The sequence below is a fragment of the Balaenoptera acutorostrata genome, chromosome 3, assembly GCF_949987535.1.
Source record: "Balaenoptera acutorostrata chromosome 3, mBalAcu1.1, whole genome shotgun sequence".
In the NCBI taxonomy this organism is placed as follows: Eukaryota; Metazoa; Chordata; class Mammalia; order Artiodactyla; family Balaenopteridae; genus Balaenoptera; species Balaenoptera acutorostrata.
This window is the reverse complement of record NC_080066.1, coordinates 181,129,451-181,147,653: the sequence shown is the minus strand read 5'-3', so window position 1 is coordinate 181,147,653 and position 18,203 is coordinate 181,129,451. Positions and strand designations below refer to the sequence as shown.

At 50.1% G+C, this 18,203-nt stretch overlaps 1 protein-coding gene across 6 annotated transcripts in view; it reads right to left on the bottom strand.

The window, feature by feature from the left end:
• Window positions 1-18,203, bottom strand: part of TRAF3 (TNF receptor associated factor 3) — a 116,636-nt gene that overhangs the window by 20,683 nt on the left and 77,750 nt on the right. For 5 of the 6 annotated variants that reach the window (XM_057543102.1, XM_057543101.1, XM_057543100.1 and 2 more), the window contains 5 exons: window positions 12,370-12,615; window positions 10,630-10,681; window positions 7,669-7,773; window positions 6,882-7,049; window positions 310-390 (listed from right to left, as the gene is read on the bottom strand). In XM_057543102.1, coding sequence (XP_057399085.1) covers window positions 310-390; window positions 6,882-7,049; window positions 7,669-7,773; window positions 10,630-10,681; window positions 12,370-12,615 — 652 coding nt within the window. Of the gene's footprint in view, window positions 1-309; window positions 391-6,881; window positions 7,050-7,668; window positions 7,774-10,629; window positions 10,682-12,369; window positions 12,616-14,588; window positions 14,698-18,203 lie in introns of those variants that run through there. The other variant, XM_057543104.1, reaches the window with a different exon arrangement.

Genomic DNA, 18,203 nt, shown 5'->3' with positions numbered 1-18,203 from the left:
TTCCTTGAGATAATCTTAGAGTAATTCCTAGTTTACAGATTTAAACCTAAAAAGAGTCACCTTTGCTTGCATTGTAAATATTCCCATTTTCTCAATTCTTAATATTTTGCTCTGAATTTACCACTTTGTAGCTTTTAATTGTTTGTTTCTGAAATATCTGACTTCCAAAAACAGCACGAGGGTTTTCATTGTTTTTCTACTGTAAGTATCACTATCACAATCTGTGAAAACCTCTGACCTCAGCTTTACGGGAAGAGCGGGGTCCTGAAGGATCCCCAACTCCTGCACAGGCCCGGCCACGCCCCTTACCTCGCTCCTCAGAAGGGTCTGGACACTGCACTTATGAGGGCAGGACACCACCACGCAGGGACACTCGGTGTCTTCGTGTTTCTGAAGGAGAAAGAGAGAGTGTTACCAACTCTGAAACACACAACCCACCTTCCCTCAGACCCCACCAGTGTTCCCAGCGTCCCCACGAGGACCCAAGGGAAGAGCTCTGCTCATGGTCATGTCCTTGAGTCACAAGACTCACATCACACTTGGATGGGTCGCTATGTTACAGAAGTTTGAGTGCTGAAAAGAAGGCATCTCACAGGAGCTGCTCAGATCTGACTGGTCGGGGCCACCCATGGGCGCACAGCCCACCGGGGGGGGCGTCCTCACGGCGGCTTCCCTCTAGCTGTGCCCCCTCTGCCGATGCTGCCCTGACACCTGCGCCCAGGTAGGCTGGGCCTTGGCCTCCCTCACACAGCAGGTGGATGGCGGGGCCCAGCCTCTGCTGCTTGCAGAGAAGGACAGTTCTCCTCTGGCTTCTCAGTTTGGGGTCTGGAAATGATGCTTCTCAAGAGCCTGAAAACAACGTGATCTACTGGGTATTTAAATTACTGTCCTGAGATCTGATCTTTCTGTAGCGCGTGGTAAGTGTGGATAAATTTTGGTGTAGCCCTTCTCTGGATGGCACAGATTTCAACACAGAGCCTGGATGACGGTGACTGTTCAACTCGGTGCCCCGGGCACCTGCCGGGCACCTGTCCGGTACACATGTCCACAAGTAAAGCGTAGGCAAGAGCTCCCACGAGGAGAGCAAACCCAAGGCTCTGGAGAGCACCTCCAGACACGTGACAAAGGGCCGCCGGAGGGAGACCGACGCAGGCAGAGCCAGACCTGCCACGTAACACAACCGTGGGAGGCCAGGCTCCCGGAGGTGGCATCCCTCGGCAAGAAGAGAATGTGGCGGGTTTTCCTCTGAGGCCCCGGGACACTCCCAGTTCTCCTGGCTGGGCCTCCAGTTAGGCCGCTGTTGAGGTGTATCTGGGGCAGCGCTGGCTGCGAGGCTGTCTGACCCGGCAGGTGCGCAGGTCAAGGACACGGCACCCGCGAGGACACTCCTCTCCTCCGGGGAGGCCTGGAGCCAGATGCAACACCATCTGAAGTCCCTCGTCTGGACCAGCGCCCTGGGGGTGCACAGCGCGGAGAGGACACCAGGACGCGGCCGCTCTGCTCCGGGGCCTGGTCCCCAGAGGCCTGCGGGGCCCACGGCGGGCGAGCCCACGGCTGCCCCGAGCTCAGTAGAAGTCACCTGACTGGACTGAGCCTGACCAGCACCTCCCGAGAGGGGACCCCCGACGGGTGCCTGGCCGCGCTCAGAATCCCTAAGAGCTCCCAGGTGCCGTCACGCCTTTCCGGGGGAAACCTCGGCCAAACAGCTCCACTCTGCCTCACGTGTAAGGGGGGGGGTGACCAGCCCTCCCTCAGAGGGCATCTGTGAGGACAGAATCCGTCACCGGGCCTGGAGAGCTAACGTGGCCAACACTCCACGGACGCCATGCCTCCCTCCTAAGCCTGCCCTCGACCCCGCCTTCATTCACCAGGCCAGGCCTGCACTGGGTGTCGGGGGCGGCCCGACCAGGACAAACAGGTAATCACCACTGCGGCAGGGGGGCTGGGAGCGAGCAGCGGGTGGGGGGGGGGCCCGGGAGGGCGCTCTGAGCAAGAACCAGGGGCGGGGTCAGTGTGCCGGGGAGGGCAGAGCAGGGGGTAGCAGGAGGTGAGGCTGGGGACCCGCAGGCCAGACCCTTCAATAGCTTTGTGCATCTTCGCAGATGTGTGCAAGGATGTCCAAATGATGAATTTCTAGAAATGGGCTTCTTTGGGTATCAAAGGGTAGAGCATTTAAAATGGGATTTGGAGGGGTACTGCCAGACTACCCTCCAATCAGCCTACACAAGCCCACCCTCAGTGCAGTGAGAACGCATGGCTCCAATCGAATTCTATCAAACTTTCCCACCTCTGACAGTGACAGGTGAAAAACAATGAGTGTGATTTGCAATTCTTTAATGATGTGGTTATTAGTATGTTTTTTACGTTAACCATTTATATTTCCCGTGAAATGCCTTTCATAGCTTTTGTCCACTGCAGCGGGTTGAACAGTGACCCCCGAAGTTCATGTCCCCCCAGAACCTCAGAAAGTGACCCTGTTTGAAAAGAGGGTCTCTGCAGATGTAACGAGATAAGAGGCCACCCTGGATCAGGCTGGGCCCTGAACCTCGTGACAATGTCCATGTAAGAGGAGAGGACGTACAGCAGGAAGACTGCCACGGGGACGTGCAGGCAGAGGTGGCAACGGTGCAGCCGCAAGTCTGGGAGCCCAAGGACCGCAGCCACCAGGAGCCGGGGAGGGCGAGGGAGGGGTCTCCTCTAGAGCCCCCAGAGGGGCACGGCACTGAGGGAACCTTGGAGCCAGACTTCTGCCTCTAGGACTGTGAGGGAACAAACTTCTGTGGTTTCAGGCCACCAACTTTGTGGTACTTTGCTATGACAGCCAAAGGAAGATAATACAACCGTTTTCCAAAAAAAAAAAACCTGTTAATCTGTCGATATGTAAGAACTCTTCGCATATTAATGAAATTTGTCCTGCCTGTCAAAGCAAATGTGACTTTGATACACACACAGAACGGATGTCACGCGTGTGTGGCCATAAAGCCTAAGTGCATAGTGAACACCCACAAGGGACAAGGATGTAACCGACGCCCATCACCCGCACGCTCCTCTTTTGCCTTGCCCCCGCTTTCTCCAACTAAAACCACAAGGCTGAATCTGCACTTCTACTTCCTTTGCTTAAAAAAAAGTTTCATTACACATGTATGTGTAACAGGTAAGATACTGTTTCGTCTTGACTGCTTTTGAATTGTTAACATGGAATTCCGCCCTTCGACTCTCCTGCGACCTGGCTCAACATCTCGCTTCTCGGGCGAATCCGCGAGTCATGTAAGTGGACTCATGGATTCCACTGTCACTGCTGTCATACAACCTCCCCTCCTGTGCACACTGTCCAAGGGGTCCGCTACAAGTGATGTGTCCATTCTCCAACAGATGGACGTGTGGGTCGTTCCCAGATCTCTGCTCCTCTGGTTAGGCTTGACATACTCTCTGCAGTGCATGTGTGACCGTTTCTCTTAAACATCTAGGAGAGGGACTGCTAGTTGAGAACATGAGTTTTCAACCTAATAAAATATTGCCACGTGTTTTCCAAAGTGGCTGTACTTGTACGTTACAGTACACAGTTGGCCCTTGAACCTGGGTATGAACTGCGTGAGCCCACTTACACGTGGATTTTTTTCACTAGGTGTGTGTGCACTGCGGCACTACCCGACCCACGGTCGGCGGACGCTGCGGATGCGGGACCTCGGCTAGGAGGGCTGACTGTAAAGTTATACTCGTGTTTGGGACTGCTCGGAGCGTCTGCGCCCAACTCCTGTGTCATCCAAGGACCAACTGTATACACGTTCCCCTAAAACGAGATCTTTACAATTCTTGACTTTTCACAAATTAACAGAACTGTTTAAAAAGAATGATATTCGATAATTTCTGGGCTAAATGGAAAAGAAGAGATTTTTTTTCTGACACTTTAAATTATGCTAATAGATTAAAAAAAAAAACTTGAAATTAGCTGCCGATACCATGGCTTAAAGATAGAAAAGAAATGCTCACATGAACTGCAATGGTCCAGAGCGTCAGTGCATTTTTTGATTTTTTTGATGGGGACCATTTTTAAATCTGTGTTGAATTTTGTCACAGCACTGCCTCTGTCTTCTGCTCTGGCCCCTTGGCCGCGAGGCCTGCGGGATCCTAGCTCCCCGACCAGGGACTGAACCGCACCTCCAGCGCTGGAAGGCGAAGTCCCTGGAGTCTCGGCGCTTTATCAACCTATATTTTACCAACACTTGATATATCTGTCACACCACAAAACGCAGGACATGGAGGAAAGTCAGGAGGACCTGGGGCTTAAGACCTAAATTAAGCAACGGCTCTTTTTAAAAATAATCTTAAGGCCTGAGAGGATGAGACTGTGAGGGCTGAAAGAACAAGACCTGGGAGCCAAGTGCCACCACCGCTGATGGGGCGGGGGCCTGGGGGCAGTCTCGGCCCCTTCCAGGTGTGTGAGCAAGGGCGGGTGGGCGTGGCCGCCTGCCGGCGCCGAGGGCCCCAGGAGCCGGCGGCCGGCGCACCAGCAGCGGGCCCACGCAGGGCGCCTCTCACGGTTATCACAGGTGGACCGAAGGTAACATCTGCCCCAAGACACGCTGCAGTGTCAACACCGACAAAACAGTTTAAAAAGTTTTCATCACAAAAGCGTAGTAAGATTTAATGAATCTTTATTTGCACAACTCAGGTCCCAAACTGGCAATTACCACTTGGTGCCTCTGCACCTGCTGTGACTCTCTCTCCTGTTTGCAGCCAACAGATTGAAGACCCAGATCAGAGCAAATGCCACCTCCTCTCCGAAGCCCTCCTGGACTCTATCAGGCCATGTTAACTGTCTCTTCCCATACTACCATGTACATAATTGTATATCTGACTGTCTCCCCTACCAGACCGTGAAACGAAGGGGAGAGACTGCAATCTACTCTCTTGTGTGTCCTGAGCAACTAGCTCAGGGTCTGGCGCCCAAGAGCAGTCAACAAACGTTTCATGACTCCATGTGCGATGCTGTTATTCCAAAACCAACCTCTTTAAGCCTCGGCTGGAGCCCTGAGCTGGTTACTCATAGGCTGTTTAACTGACATGCTCTACAATTCTTTCTCAGATGAAAATTAATTCCTGGATTCTATTCTGCAAATAAAGGTAACTGATTTTGGGCAAGAAGCAAATTGTAACTTTGATAGCAACATAGTAACATGTGTATGGTCGGGAGTATTGCTCATTAGGTACCCATCTGATTCACTTGAATTTAATTACTGAAGAAATTAGAAATACTACTGCTATTTTTCAAAGGGGAGGGCACAGTTGTTAAAGGTTATTAATAACTGGAAACGATAACAGAATCATACAGGAAACATTTCACGATGCAAGAGTCCCAAGCATAGGAAAGTTATACAAAGTAAGGTAAAATGGAGATTGTAGAATACATCTCATTTCATACAGAAAAACAAAGAAAACTGTTCCTAAATTTTGGTCAGGAAGTACTCCTGAAAATCTGCCAGGAATTCGACTGTGGCCCTCACGCCGGGCTGCTCTTCCACGGTCCCCTCCCATCTGGTGACCCACCAGTCGCCATCCTGCCTCGGCCAGCAGCCAATTCCCAGCCCCTCCAAGCTCAGCCTCTCAGCAGCACCCGCGCCACACACCCTGCAGCTCCGCCTGCCTCTGGGACGTCACTCTCCTGACCCTTCCACACAGGCCACGCCCTTGCTGGACGACCTCCCCCTCTTAGTAAGCTGTAAGCATCCTGTGCCCCAGGCCTCTGTCCTCCGACTCTGGCCCTTCTCTCTACTCGCTCCAGTCCCAGGGCTGCAAGTACCACCTATTTACACATACCTACGGCCCAGACCACTCCCTATCCCCGCCCCAAGCCTCCTCTCTTCCTCTGAGCCCCACTTCGGTAGGACACTCCGGGTGGTCCAGCTGCTCTAGTTACAAAGGCTGGGCGTCCTCCAAACTCATACCCCACACTCAAGCCATTGGCTAATCCCACTGGCTCTGCGTTAACTATGACCGCATCTGTCCCTTGCTCGAGGCTGCCCCCCATCAACTGCGCACCTCGCCTCTGCTCTGTGCAAGGGGAACTCTACCTGCTGAGTCTGTTCCACCTCGGAGCCTGAGCCCCCACCTGCTGCTCCCTCTGCCCCAGCGCTCTTCCTGCGTCGTCCTGACTGCCTCAGAAGGGCCCGCTCTGATCACCCCTCCTCCCCTGTTGCCAGTTTGTCTCCATAGTACTTATGATCTCTTCCCACTGGAAGATGAGGGTCACCACTGAACCTGCAGCTCCTAGAACAGTGCCCAGCACACAGCAGGTATGCAGTAAATACGTATTCAACAAACAAATATTTGAGGGTGTCTACACCACTGACTCTTTTTAAAGTTTGTCCTCCATCCCAACACCTGTTTCTCTTTGATTTACATATAAGTGATCTGATTCTAACATGCGCACAATATAAAACTGTGCCAAAATAATGGAGGCATGAAAACATTTTCAATTCTCATCTCTCTCCAGGAGAGACCGCTGCACTTCAATACTGCAGGATAAATTACCCTGTTGAAGTGATGGTTATGTCACGGAGCCGTAAAATGATTAAGCAATCCAACAAGATTTTAGAGGCTATTCCCTGGCACAAGTGAAAAATTCTACCTTTTTTGAATAATCGGTCTTCATTTTTTTGGCACCCCAAATGGCAGTCAATCTAGGCAATGGAAAATTAATTGCATAAACCAAAATGGGCAAAACAAATGAAGCTTAACTCTGAAATAAAGTCAGATGAAAATTGCTATTTACGCCTATCTTTTCTCTTTATTTCTGTTAGAATAGTCATTTAACAAGCTATTCTGCGGACAAACGACATCTGGATGGAGTAGAAGGTGGGTGAAACAAGAAAACACCGCACCTGCAACGTGATCATCGGGACCTGGCTTTTGCAGTGGCTGCACGTGGCCTCACGGTATTTACAGGCCTTGTCCACGTGGTCACGCAGGTCCTTCCTCAGTACCTTCTCTTTGCAGTCGGCACGGACACACAAGAGCTCCTCAAACTGGCAATCATTCTTCAAATGCACCTGTAAGACAGACAATTCAAAGTTCTTAATCGGCAAAACTCCAATCTGAAATACCAAATTCTAGCCTCTATGCAATTAAATCCCACAAAAATGTTTCTATCTGCTGCTAGATCAGCTTTTCACAGAGAAGAGTGACAAATGTATCAAGAGACACTGAATTTCATGTTCCATTTAATGATTACTCAAACTATATTGCTTTTGAAGAATTAAGTCAATTAACTCTTCTTCCTGGATAAATAAATGGTTATCTGCTAAGGACTTTGTTTTATTCCAATTCAAATATCTTTCCAGGATAAAATACGATACTAATCAAAAAAACATAAGAAGTTACGTGGAATTTCATGGTTATAAAAAGGAGAAGGTTTTAATGGGCCTTCTACAGTCAATATTCAATTCAGATTTCTTTCTACTCTAAATAGGGTGGGGTGTTCAAAAACCAATTGACAGTTCTGCCTATGATGTCATTAAAAATAACATTTCATACCTAAATGGCTCTGACTGCTTTCAGAGTTGGTTGTGTCTGAAAGATTAATGCAAACATGATCTTAAGGGGCCACATTGTACTGACCAGGGACTCGTATTTCTGGATGTAAAGCCGACACATCACATCCCCACTTACCAGCAGGTGCCCCAGTGCTAACTGCTCTACACAGCCTCTGCCTTCGTTCCTACAGTATATCTGAAGGGCCAGAATCTCTCTCTTGCAGCAATTATCCTTAAACACCTGAAATTGAAAGTTAGCTGTTTTAGAGGATTAATATTTCTTAATCTCCACATGCTGCTATTTTAGACAAGGCAAAACCACTGTAAAAAAAAACCATGAGAACATCCCTTAAGTGGGCCTCAGAAAGCATTAAGGACTATTTTAATCTCTCTAAGTAGAATGAAGGAGCCACCCCGACTAAGAGACACAATTTAAACAATAAAACCTTAACTACCACCTTTTATTAGATAAACCAAAAGTAAACAAGTTATACTGAACAGCTGAAGATCACTTTGGAGCAGCACACATTTTGGATTAACTCTGACACACTCAAGACGAGGACACACCAGGACCAAGTTCACATCTGGATCCTGGAGATTTCCAGGTGCCAGCACTGCTGCCACGGGTGGGACCTCCCATCAAGGGACCAGGACAGAGCCTGCTACAACTTGATGCCTTTCTAGATCCTTGCCAGAGAAAGAGAAGCTACTGTAAAAGACAATATTTTGCAGATGGTTTGTAAAACATTTATTTTGGTTCTTGCTCCTAAGGTTATGTCACTAGTAACTCATTTTTCACCAAGAAGAAAGCATTAGCCTGCTATGTAAGAAACTTTTAAAAATATATGTTGCAAAGACTGGGGTTAATCCAATAATGAAAATGTTTCCCTTTGAAAATGAAAACCTCCCTTTAATTTCATTTTTCCCTTGGAAAACAAATGCTCTCACTCCTTCTAACAACACAAGCTACACCGTCCTCATCCTCAGGCATTTCTAAGAAACGCCCACACGCTGACACCGTAACAGGGGGAACAGGGAGCTCAATACGCCTTTCTAGACTCCACAAGAAAAGAAATAGAATCAACAGCTGTTAAGAGTTAAAAATAAACTAATTTGGGGCTTCCCTGGTGGCGCAGTGGTTGAGAATCTGCCTGCTAATGCAGGGGACACGGGTTCGAGCCCTGGTCTGGGAAGATCCCACATGCCACGGAGCAGCTGGGCCCGTGAGCCACAATTGCTGAGCCTGCGCGTCTGGAGCCTGTGCCCCGCGACGGGAGGGGCCGCGATAGAGAAAGGCCCGCGCACCGCGATGAAGAGCGGTCCCCGCACCGCGATGAAGAGTGGCCCCCACTTGCCGCAACTGGAGAAAGCCCTCGCACGAACCGAAGACCCAACACAGCCAAAAATAGATAAATAAATAAATAAATAAATAAATAAATAAATAAATAAATAAATAAAAGAAAAAAAATCCTTTAAAAAAAAAACTAATTTGGAGTCAAATCTAATCCTTTGTAAACATGACTTTTTAAAAAAGGTCATAATTTTAGATATTAAACAGAACAGGTATTTTTAACCAGTAATAAATAAGCTTCCTTTCTGTGCCATTAAGTTCCTTTTCTTTTTTTTTCTCCTTTGGCTATGCCTCACGGCTTGTGGGATCTTAGTTCCCCCACCAGGGATTGAACCTGGGTCCACGGCAGTGAAAGCACCAAGTCTTAACCAATGGACTGCCAGGGAATTCCCTAAGTTTCTTAAATCATTTACCTTTAGGGAGAAAAAATATAGAATGAAAATATCAGAATAATAAAAGTACAGAATTTTAGAGCTGAAAAAGATCTAGTATCGTTACTACAACTGTCCCATTTTACAGATGGGGAAGTGGAGGCCCCGGGGGTGGCCGCCATCCTCATTGACCCGCCGAGGGGTTGATCTCCGTCTCCCAGGGCCCAACCAGCCCCACATTTTCCCACGAGGATACATGGTTTCAGTCAGTCTCATTTATGATTCTTCAACAAATCTAGTAATTCTTCTTCAGCTATCAATGCCATTGAAAAATAAGGATAATAACTCCAAATAATGAAATGAGACACTGAAAAATTCATCTTAGCCCATTGTTTCAACCTTTTCTCCTGGTCACATTGGTTAGATACATATTAAGACAAGAGGTAGAACTGAGTGATTTGTTTTTCTTAAGAACAATCCCTTCCATACTAAGTGAAGTCTTTAGTGGCAGGTAAATGCTAAGGAAGAACAGGTACATGGACGTTCGGCCAATTCTGTCTCTGAACCGCCCAGAGCAGGTGACATCGGATGCCCCGTCCTGGCAGCCCACAGGCACCCATCACCAGCAACCCTCAAATCACCACACTCAGCTGTGCTGCTTAACAACAAAGCCATGGGAAAACCCCAGAGTGAGAATTTTACTGTACAATTTAATGACCTACATTTAAAAAATTGTTAGGTTCATTAATCAAAATATCAGAACCACATATTTTTATTGATATTTTAAGTACTTCAAGAACGAGTCGTTTCAAACTAGAAGTGTGCCTGGCAGGGCGTGGATGACCACAGGGATGGGTGAGAAGGGCCCAGGGCCCCTGTGCGCTGATCTGCAGGACACTCGTGAGCATTTGCTGGCATCCTCAACCACGTTGGGGAGGGAAGGGCTGAAATCTCACGTGTGTCTTAATGACTTCGAGATGCTGCCTGGGGGCAGGGAGAGAGCAAATCCAATGGAACCCCTCAGACTAGCACTGCTTGAAGGTAGAGCGCAGGCAGGCATCTGGGATAAAGACCCGAGACGACAGTGCACAACTCTGCACTTTACTTACTCCTCACCCACCTGGGGGTCTTGGGAGGTGAACCCATTACTGACACAGGTGAGGAGATAGGCTCGGGGGTCACGCAGCTCGGGACCTGCCCAGCGGATCTGCCCCGTCTGTCCCGGTGTTTACGTGACACAGTCCCCTGCCTCGACCCTGCTCCATCAGCTGTCAACTCAGAGAAATTCGGAGCCAGGGCACTGGATGCAAACTACGTGGGAGGCACTACCCAGCGCAAAACAGTGACAAAATAATTTATTAAACACCAAGAATACCTTGTCTTTGCTGATGCCTTCTCGACACGCAGTGCATTTCGGGCTGGAGGAGCTGCGGAGAAACACACAGTAAATGCATTAGAGTGAAAGCCACCTTCTCATCTGAACCCACTGGATATGGTGAACCGTTCACTTTAGGGTCATGTCTGCCGTGCGAAGCTCAGAGCAACCACCAGAGCTTCAGGATGCCCCGGTGAATTTGGTTTTAATACGGTTTAAATAGGAGAAAAGGGCTAAATACTTTTTTTAATAGTAATTTTTCATAAGGAAGTTTTTAAGCAGAACAGCTTAGATCAGTCCCTCTTGGAAAGTCCCTTTCAATTAAAAGTGAAATTTTATTTCAGAAACCAAAAGCAGCTCTCTGTGAAGGCGCTCTTCAGCGTGAGTGTCCACAGCTATCAGGAAAGCCTCTGAATGGTTCTGCTTTATAAGCACAGCCAGTGCTTTATCCACAGGCTATTTCCTTCACAGTGTATTGAAAGGATGATTCAATTCCATGGACTTGAACAGTGTGGGAATTTAAAGCTGACCCTGTCTAAAGAAACCACTGGTCTCCTACATTATTCTTGTCCCAAAACTCAGGACACTAGCCACTGCTCCCACGCTGCCCTTTTCTGGACTTGATTCTCACCCCATCCCGGGCCTGGAAACCACCTCCTAGAGATTAAAAATAAAAACTAATTTTGAGCGCTCCCTCCTTCCAGGGCCCCTGCCCTAGACAGCCCAAAGGCGCCTGGAGTCCAGGCCGGGAGTGGCAGCAGAGGCTTCAGGAGGAGGGCGCAGGGGGCACGGGTGCACCGGGGCCCTGCGGAGGGGCAGGAGGGCCGAGGGTCAGTGCGGGAGGAAATTAACACGTTTTACAACAAAAGCTCACTCATTCAGCCTGCGTTAATATGGAGCTTGTGCCAAACTGTTTTAATCACGGGGATCTTTTCACATCCTTAGACCCCGGGGCTGAGCGGCACCTGGGTGGGATCCCCTGACACCTGCAGAACACAGAGCAGGAGGAGCTCAAGTAGCAAAGAAGGGCCGAAACCAGAAGAGCAACAGCCCCTGGCCCCTTCCGCGGGGCCAAAGTGCAGGGAAATCAGGTGCTCTGAGCCTACTCTGCCATCACTAAGCTCCAACCAAGAGTTATTTTACCCACAAGCTGGCAAAGCTGAGTTCACCGTTGGGGATGAGTGGATAAGAGCAAGGCGGGAAGTACCCAGGGGAGGGTGCCGGGAGGGAGGCTGCGCTCAGCGGCGGGTCTGGAGGAGCAGCGGGGCAGCCTTCCCGGCCCTTGTCCGCTGCTGGGGACCCAGGCTGAGCACAGTGCCCGGCACCCCGCCCAGGAAATACCTGTGGGATGAACGAAGATGCTCTCTCAGCCAACGTTAGCTCTGCTGTAAAACTCCAGCCTCTCTGACGCCCGATTCTAAATGGCATCAATGCCCAGCTGACAGGCCCGTGAGGGCTGCTGCGGGTTCCCTGACACTCACTGGATTCCACTCAGCTTCGGCCTGGCCCATCCCTCCCCTGGCCCTGTCCCCCAATCCCAGCCCCCAGGCGCTCGCCCCGAAGGGCCCCACCGTCATTTGCAGACGGGATGTCTCCTCCCTATACCGTGGGCGCCTCCAGCAAAACTTGGCCACACAGATGGAGACCCGGGCACCAGGCCCGAGACCTCGCTGGAGAAGCTGGGGAGGGGCTCCCTGAGTCTGCGGGCCGGGCCCCGGTCCCCTGCGTTGGGGCACCCACCTGAGCAGGGTGCCCATGCAGGTCTCGCAGAAGCGGTGTCCGCACTCGGTCTGCTTGGGGTTGCAGAGCACCAGGCGGCACTTCTCGCACTTGTACTTGTCCTCCACGGCCTTCACGAAGCGCTCCTTGTAGCCCCCCTGCTCGGGGACCAGGACGGCAGGCCCAGCGCCGCGGTCAGGGTGCAGCTTCAGTGGGGGGTTGGCTGGCAGGGTGCCGGCTGCGTCCAGCTTTTTACTCGGCTCCATCCTGCGGGGGGCGGGGGGGGGGGTGTCCATCAGAGACACACGCCGGGAAGCACAGGGTGCCGACGGGAAGCCCGGGAGAGCCAGTGCGTGCGCTCTCCCTCAGCCTCAAGGACACACGGGTGCCCTTCCAGCCTCCAGCACCTGACGGAGCAGGACGCTGCCATCAGACACACCTCCTGCCCAAGGACCTGCTACAAGGTACAAACTGCATCATTAAGGCTCTTTAACTTAAAATACAGATGATACTCTGCCGTAACGTTAAATTCTACGCATCATTCTGATGGTGTGGCTGGAGCTGCAGCTGCTCTCAGCCAATTTCATTTCCTTGTGAGACTCGCTGCGCTGCCAGGTGATACGACCAACCCAGGGCAGTGTCACCGTGGAGCCCAAGGCTGGACCCGCTCCTCTCACCAGCGACGGCACCTCCCTCGGGGTCCTTCGCACTCCGCCTGCCCACGGGGCGGCACCCGCCCAGCCCCCTGCACGGAGCCTGTGCCCTGCAGCCTTGGGAGGTGCGTCCTGGGTTTGCTGCGACCCTGTGCCCGGGGCGGGCCGGTGGAGGGGACCCTGGGCTGGGTCTCTGCGCCCTCTGCCTTCTGGGAGCGCACAGGTGGCCGGTCCCCCCCTGCGAGTCCCCGTCGCCAGGGAAAGTAGGAGGGGCCTGGAGACCAGCCACAAAGACCCCAGGCCCAGCAGCCTCGGCAGCAGCGCATCTGGCGGCCCTGCAGGGAAGGTGCTTGCACGGCTCGCCGGGCCTCTCAGGGCTGCGCTGCGCTCCTGCTCAATCCACCGATCTCTGCGGCTGACAACAAGGGCCAAATGCTTTCTCCGCATGGGGCTGAGGGAAGGAACATTTCCCAGCTGGGACGTGTAGGAACCACACAGGCAGCAGTACATGTGACAGGTAAATGACCTGGTGTTTCAGCCACACTTGGGTTACTTTTAACAAAATAGCACATTATCGTGCAAAGCGTGGGAGCCTCCTATGAAATCTATTTGTGAAACCAAAACAAAGAAGATTTCAAAATGACCCCAAAAGGCCAGCAACCCTTTGCTCACCAACTTGTTGATTAGAATCCTGTTCATCAAGATGCTAAGTAGGAAGGTGCCCGTCAGGGAAAAGGGTCAACCAGGAGCCGACCTGCTGCCACTGGCCGCCCCCCCCCCCCCCCCCCCCCGCCCTTCTGCAGATGCTGAGCCCAGCCCCACTGCTCCCTGCCGGGAACGCCCCTCCCACCTCCTCCGGGAGGCTCACGCTGCTCAGCCCACCCACCCCACCCCTTGGTCCGTCCTCCCAAGACTGCTTGTTTATGGTTTATTTACTGCCTATCTCCCTGTGGCAGGATGCAAGCTCCCCAGCAACATGGGTTTGGGTATGTTCTGTTGACTGACAAACACCAGTCACCTAGAATCGCTAGTGTCTGATGGGTAGAAGGTTCTCATCTTATCTCAACTCAAAAACACACATTTGTTGAGTTAACAAATAGAGGGAAAGGTGAGGTCTGAGCCACTCATACCAAACTGTGTTCCTGTGAAACCAGAAAAAAGAAAAAAGAAAAAAAAAAAAACAGGAAAAGAAAACTCTTCAGATTTCACATCTGATCTCATAGCTTCATACCTTGAAAACCCTTGCTTTGGTTTAGCATTTTATCCTATAGTGCGTAAAGAAGCCGTGTGTTCAATAAAGTTTTTAGTGAGAAATGTTTGATTCTTTGGAGGTGAATTCCTATTTCAAATATGAGAGACAATTAACTTAAGATCAAGTTAATGACAAATAATAAGTGTTCCTTTACCTATAACATGTCATACTCTGTATAGACAAATGAAGAATATAGTTTTAGATCCTTGGTTTTTATAGGCTGCTTAAGATAAGTGAATGGATGCAAGTATCCCAAGAACATAAGGAGAACGTCACAGTAGCCTGTCCTGAAAGGCAGAGCACAGTCTGCGGCCAGCAGGTGTGCCAGGACTCACCTGGAATGTGAGGTGCTGACGTGGGTATCTCTGCAGCGGGCCCCAGGGGCCTCTCACAGTCCTGCATCCTGGCCCACGCACGGCCCACTCCTGAGCTAAGCTGCTGGCTGGAGAACGAGCCTTTGGGGAAGGAGGGAAAGAGGCCCTGCAGTGCTTAGACAGCACGAACAAGGAAAATACCAGACCTCCTTTACCTAATATTCACAAGTAAGGAAGGAGAAAACTATCTAAACGTGAAATGTCCAGAATAGGCAAATCCATAGAGACACAAAGTAGATTCATGGTTGCCAGAGGCTGGGGGGAGTAGGTGCATCTACTAATGGGAACAGGGCTTTCTGGGGTGATCAAAGTGTTCCGGAATTGGATACTGGGGATGACGGCACATTCTGTGAATATACTAGAAACCACTGAACTGAATGCTTTAAAAAGGTGAATTTTATGGTACGTGAATTATATTTCAATTTAAAATCTAACCAAGAATATTACAAAGTAACTGTTTAAGATGGTTGGTTCCATTTGGGTTTGGTTAATTCGTGACATTTATACACAGTGTCATACACTTTAAAATGTAAGACTAAAACCAAGAGTGGATATGCCTGACGCTGTGGGCAGTGCCTGACACCTGAGGGGACGGTAAGATTTCTTTGTAACAACAGTACCTGCTCACAGAGAAAACAACAACAACTAGACACGGGGATAACGTGTAAAGAGTCAGTGCCAGATCCCCGGACGGCAACTACCCAGAGGCAGCGCTCCCCTGGGTGTTCAGTGCGACTGTTCAGACGTCCCAAAACAGCAAATGCACACAGAGGAAAACGTGTTACACAAGCTGTGCTGTGCGTGCAAACTAACCTACAGCTTTTCTTCCGTCACCTACAATGTGTCCTGGGCGCTTTTCCACATCAGCATGCAAAGACACACTTCGTTATTGTGAAGGGCCGCACGGCACTCCCCTGCATGGTTTACCAGTCCCACTCATGGCGAGCTAGGCTGGTTTTGGCTTATATTATAAACAAACTGCCGTGAGCACTCCTGAATGCATCTTTGTACATTTAGGCAAGCACACAGCCAACACAACTGCTGGGTCAAAGATGATGTGCATTTTAAAATACATAATCACTGCTCGGGATTTCCCTGGTGGTGCAGTGGTTAAGAATCCGCCTGCCAATGCAGGGGACATGGGTTCGAGCCCTGGTCCGGGAAGATCCCACGTGCCGCGGAGCAACTAAGCCTGTGCGCCACAACTACTGAGCCTGCGCTCTAGAGCCCGCGAACCACAACTACTGAGCCTGCATGCTGCAACTACTGAGCCCGCGTGCCTAGAGCCCGTGCTCCGCAACAAGAGAAGCCACCGCAATGAGAAGCCCGTTCGCCGCAACTAGAGAAAGCCCGCGCACAGCAACAAAGACCCAACGCAGCCAAAAATAAATTAAAAAAAAAAGTATACATATATAATCACTACCAAACATTTTTCTAAAAAGGTTGTCCATTGTATACTTCCTCCAATGGTTAGTAAACTAATAAACATTATTTTAGAGGACAGCAGCTCATTTCACTCAAACACTGATGCTCCCGACTTTGTTTCGGCCACAGCCGGGTTTTCTGGAGGGCACTGCTGGCCTTGTTGGTGAGCACATCTCAGGTTCTTCTGCAGAGCTGTCGGCAGGCACCGCCACGCAATGCTGGAGGGCACACCCGCCGGCCTCCTCCACGAGTGGGAGAACCCTTCCTCAGGTGAGCGACTCTGCAGAGGTTTGCCAAACCAACCACATTTTATTTCAACAGGTAGCTGGGCACCTACAACGTACACAGCTCTGTGCCTCGCGTGTCAGGGCACGGGGATGAAGGAGACTGTCCCACCCTTAGGGGCCTCTGCGGGAGTTGTGAGGCAGGTGAGCACTCCAGGGTTAAAAGGTACAAGCGGCGGCAGACGCTGAGAAACGTCACCTGAGAGGTTACAAAGGGCTGCGGACCTTCAGAACAGGAGGCTAGCACCTCTGTTTGGGGGAGATGGGGGGTTTCCTGAGTGGCATTTGTGGTATGATTCCAATTCTAGCAGAGGAGGAAAGAAGGAGGGCAGGCAGACACAGCACCGTTAGGTGGTTGTGGAGGGGAACCGGGAACTGGGGGCTCTGGGGGAGGAGCCGGACAGGCAGGGCATCCGGCCCTGAGGGGTCTGGGTGGGAAGGACGGCCTGGTGCCCCTTCCCTGAGGCAGATCCTTGGGCACAGCTTTTATCCTCTGGGCCTCACGTTTTCTGTTCCCGTGAAAAAGTGAAAAAGAATTACTACCCCTAATTCTCATGGCATTACCAGGAGTCACTGATGTATGATACAGAGGATCCCTCTGCAAACTCTGCAGCACTATACAGAGAAGATACACTCTCCTCCAGCTGGGGTCAGGAAGTCTGTCGGGATCGCGCTGTTTCCTCATCTTAGACAGCTCAAAGCCTCTTTGAAAAGCCCTTCTCAGCAATTAGGCAAGAAAAAAAAGAAATAAATGACATCCAGATTGGAAAGGGAGAAGTAAAACTATTTCTATTTTCAGATGACATAATCTTGTGTATAGAACATACTAAGGAATCAACTAAAAACAAGCCAAACTAATAAGCTTGTTCAGCAAGGTTGCAGAATACAGGATCAATATATAAAAACCAGCTATACTGCTATACACTAGCAATGAACAATCCAAAAATAAAATTAAGAAAACAATCCATTTAAAAGAGCACCAAAAAGAATAAAATATCTAGGAATAAATGTGACCAAAGAAGGGCACGATGTGTATTCTGGAAATCATAAAACGTTGTTGAAGACATTAAAGATGTAAATAATGGAAAGATACCCCATGTTTATGGACTGGAAGACAACATACTACTCACACTGATCTACAGATTCATCTCAACCCCTATCAAAACCCTAGCTGTTTGTTTTTTTTTGCAGAAATTAATAAGCTAAACCTAAAATTCATATGGAAGTACAAGAGACCCAGAACAGAAAAAACAGTCTTGAAAAAGAAGAACAAAGTTGGAGGACTCACACTTCCTTATTTCAAAACTTACTACAAATTAATCAGGATACTATAGTACTGGCAGTAAGGACAGATATATGGCCAATGAAACAGAACTGAGAGTCTAGAGAGAAACGCTTACATTTATGGTCCACTCATTTCTGACCAGGGTGCCGAGACCATCGATGGGGAAGGAACAGGATGCACTCCGGGTCGGAGATCTCACTACTGTCACAGAACAAAGCAGGCTCCGCTCCTAGCCGTCCTCCTCACAGCTCTTTCAGTCTGTGCTGGTGGCCACCACCCATCAGCTGCCGAGACACCTCCCTCCTCCCTCCCAGGTGCTCAACTCGGCAGAACTCTGGGACAGAAAGTACCGCTTCATGGAGAACAGGTTGAGGGGGGGGGGTCCAAGACCTCCCTGGCTGATATCTTTCCCTGCCTTTCAAAAAATGTACTATGTGATATTTGACACATAAAAAAGATTATGTGCAATATACACGCAAGGTAAGAATACAACAACAAAACCCCAGAACCCATTGCCCATTTAACAGTCACCGTCTACCTGTGTGCTCCTTCCTCAGCTATCCTCCTGCCTCTCTCCAAAAG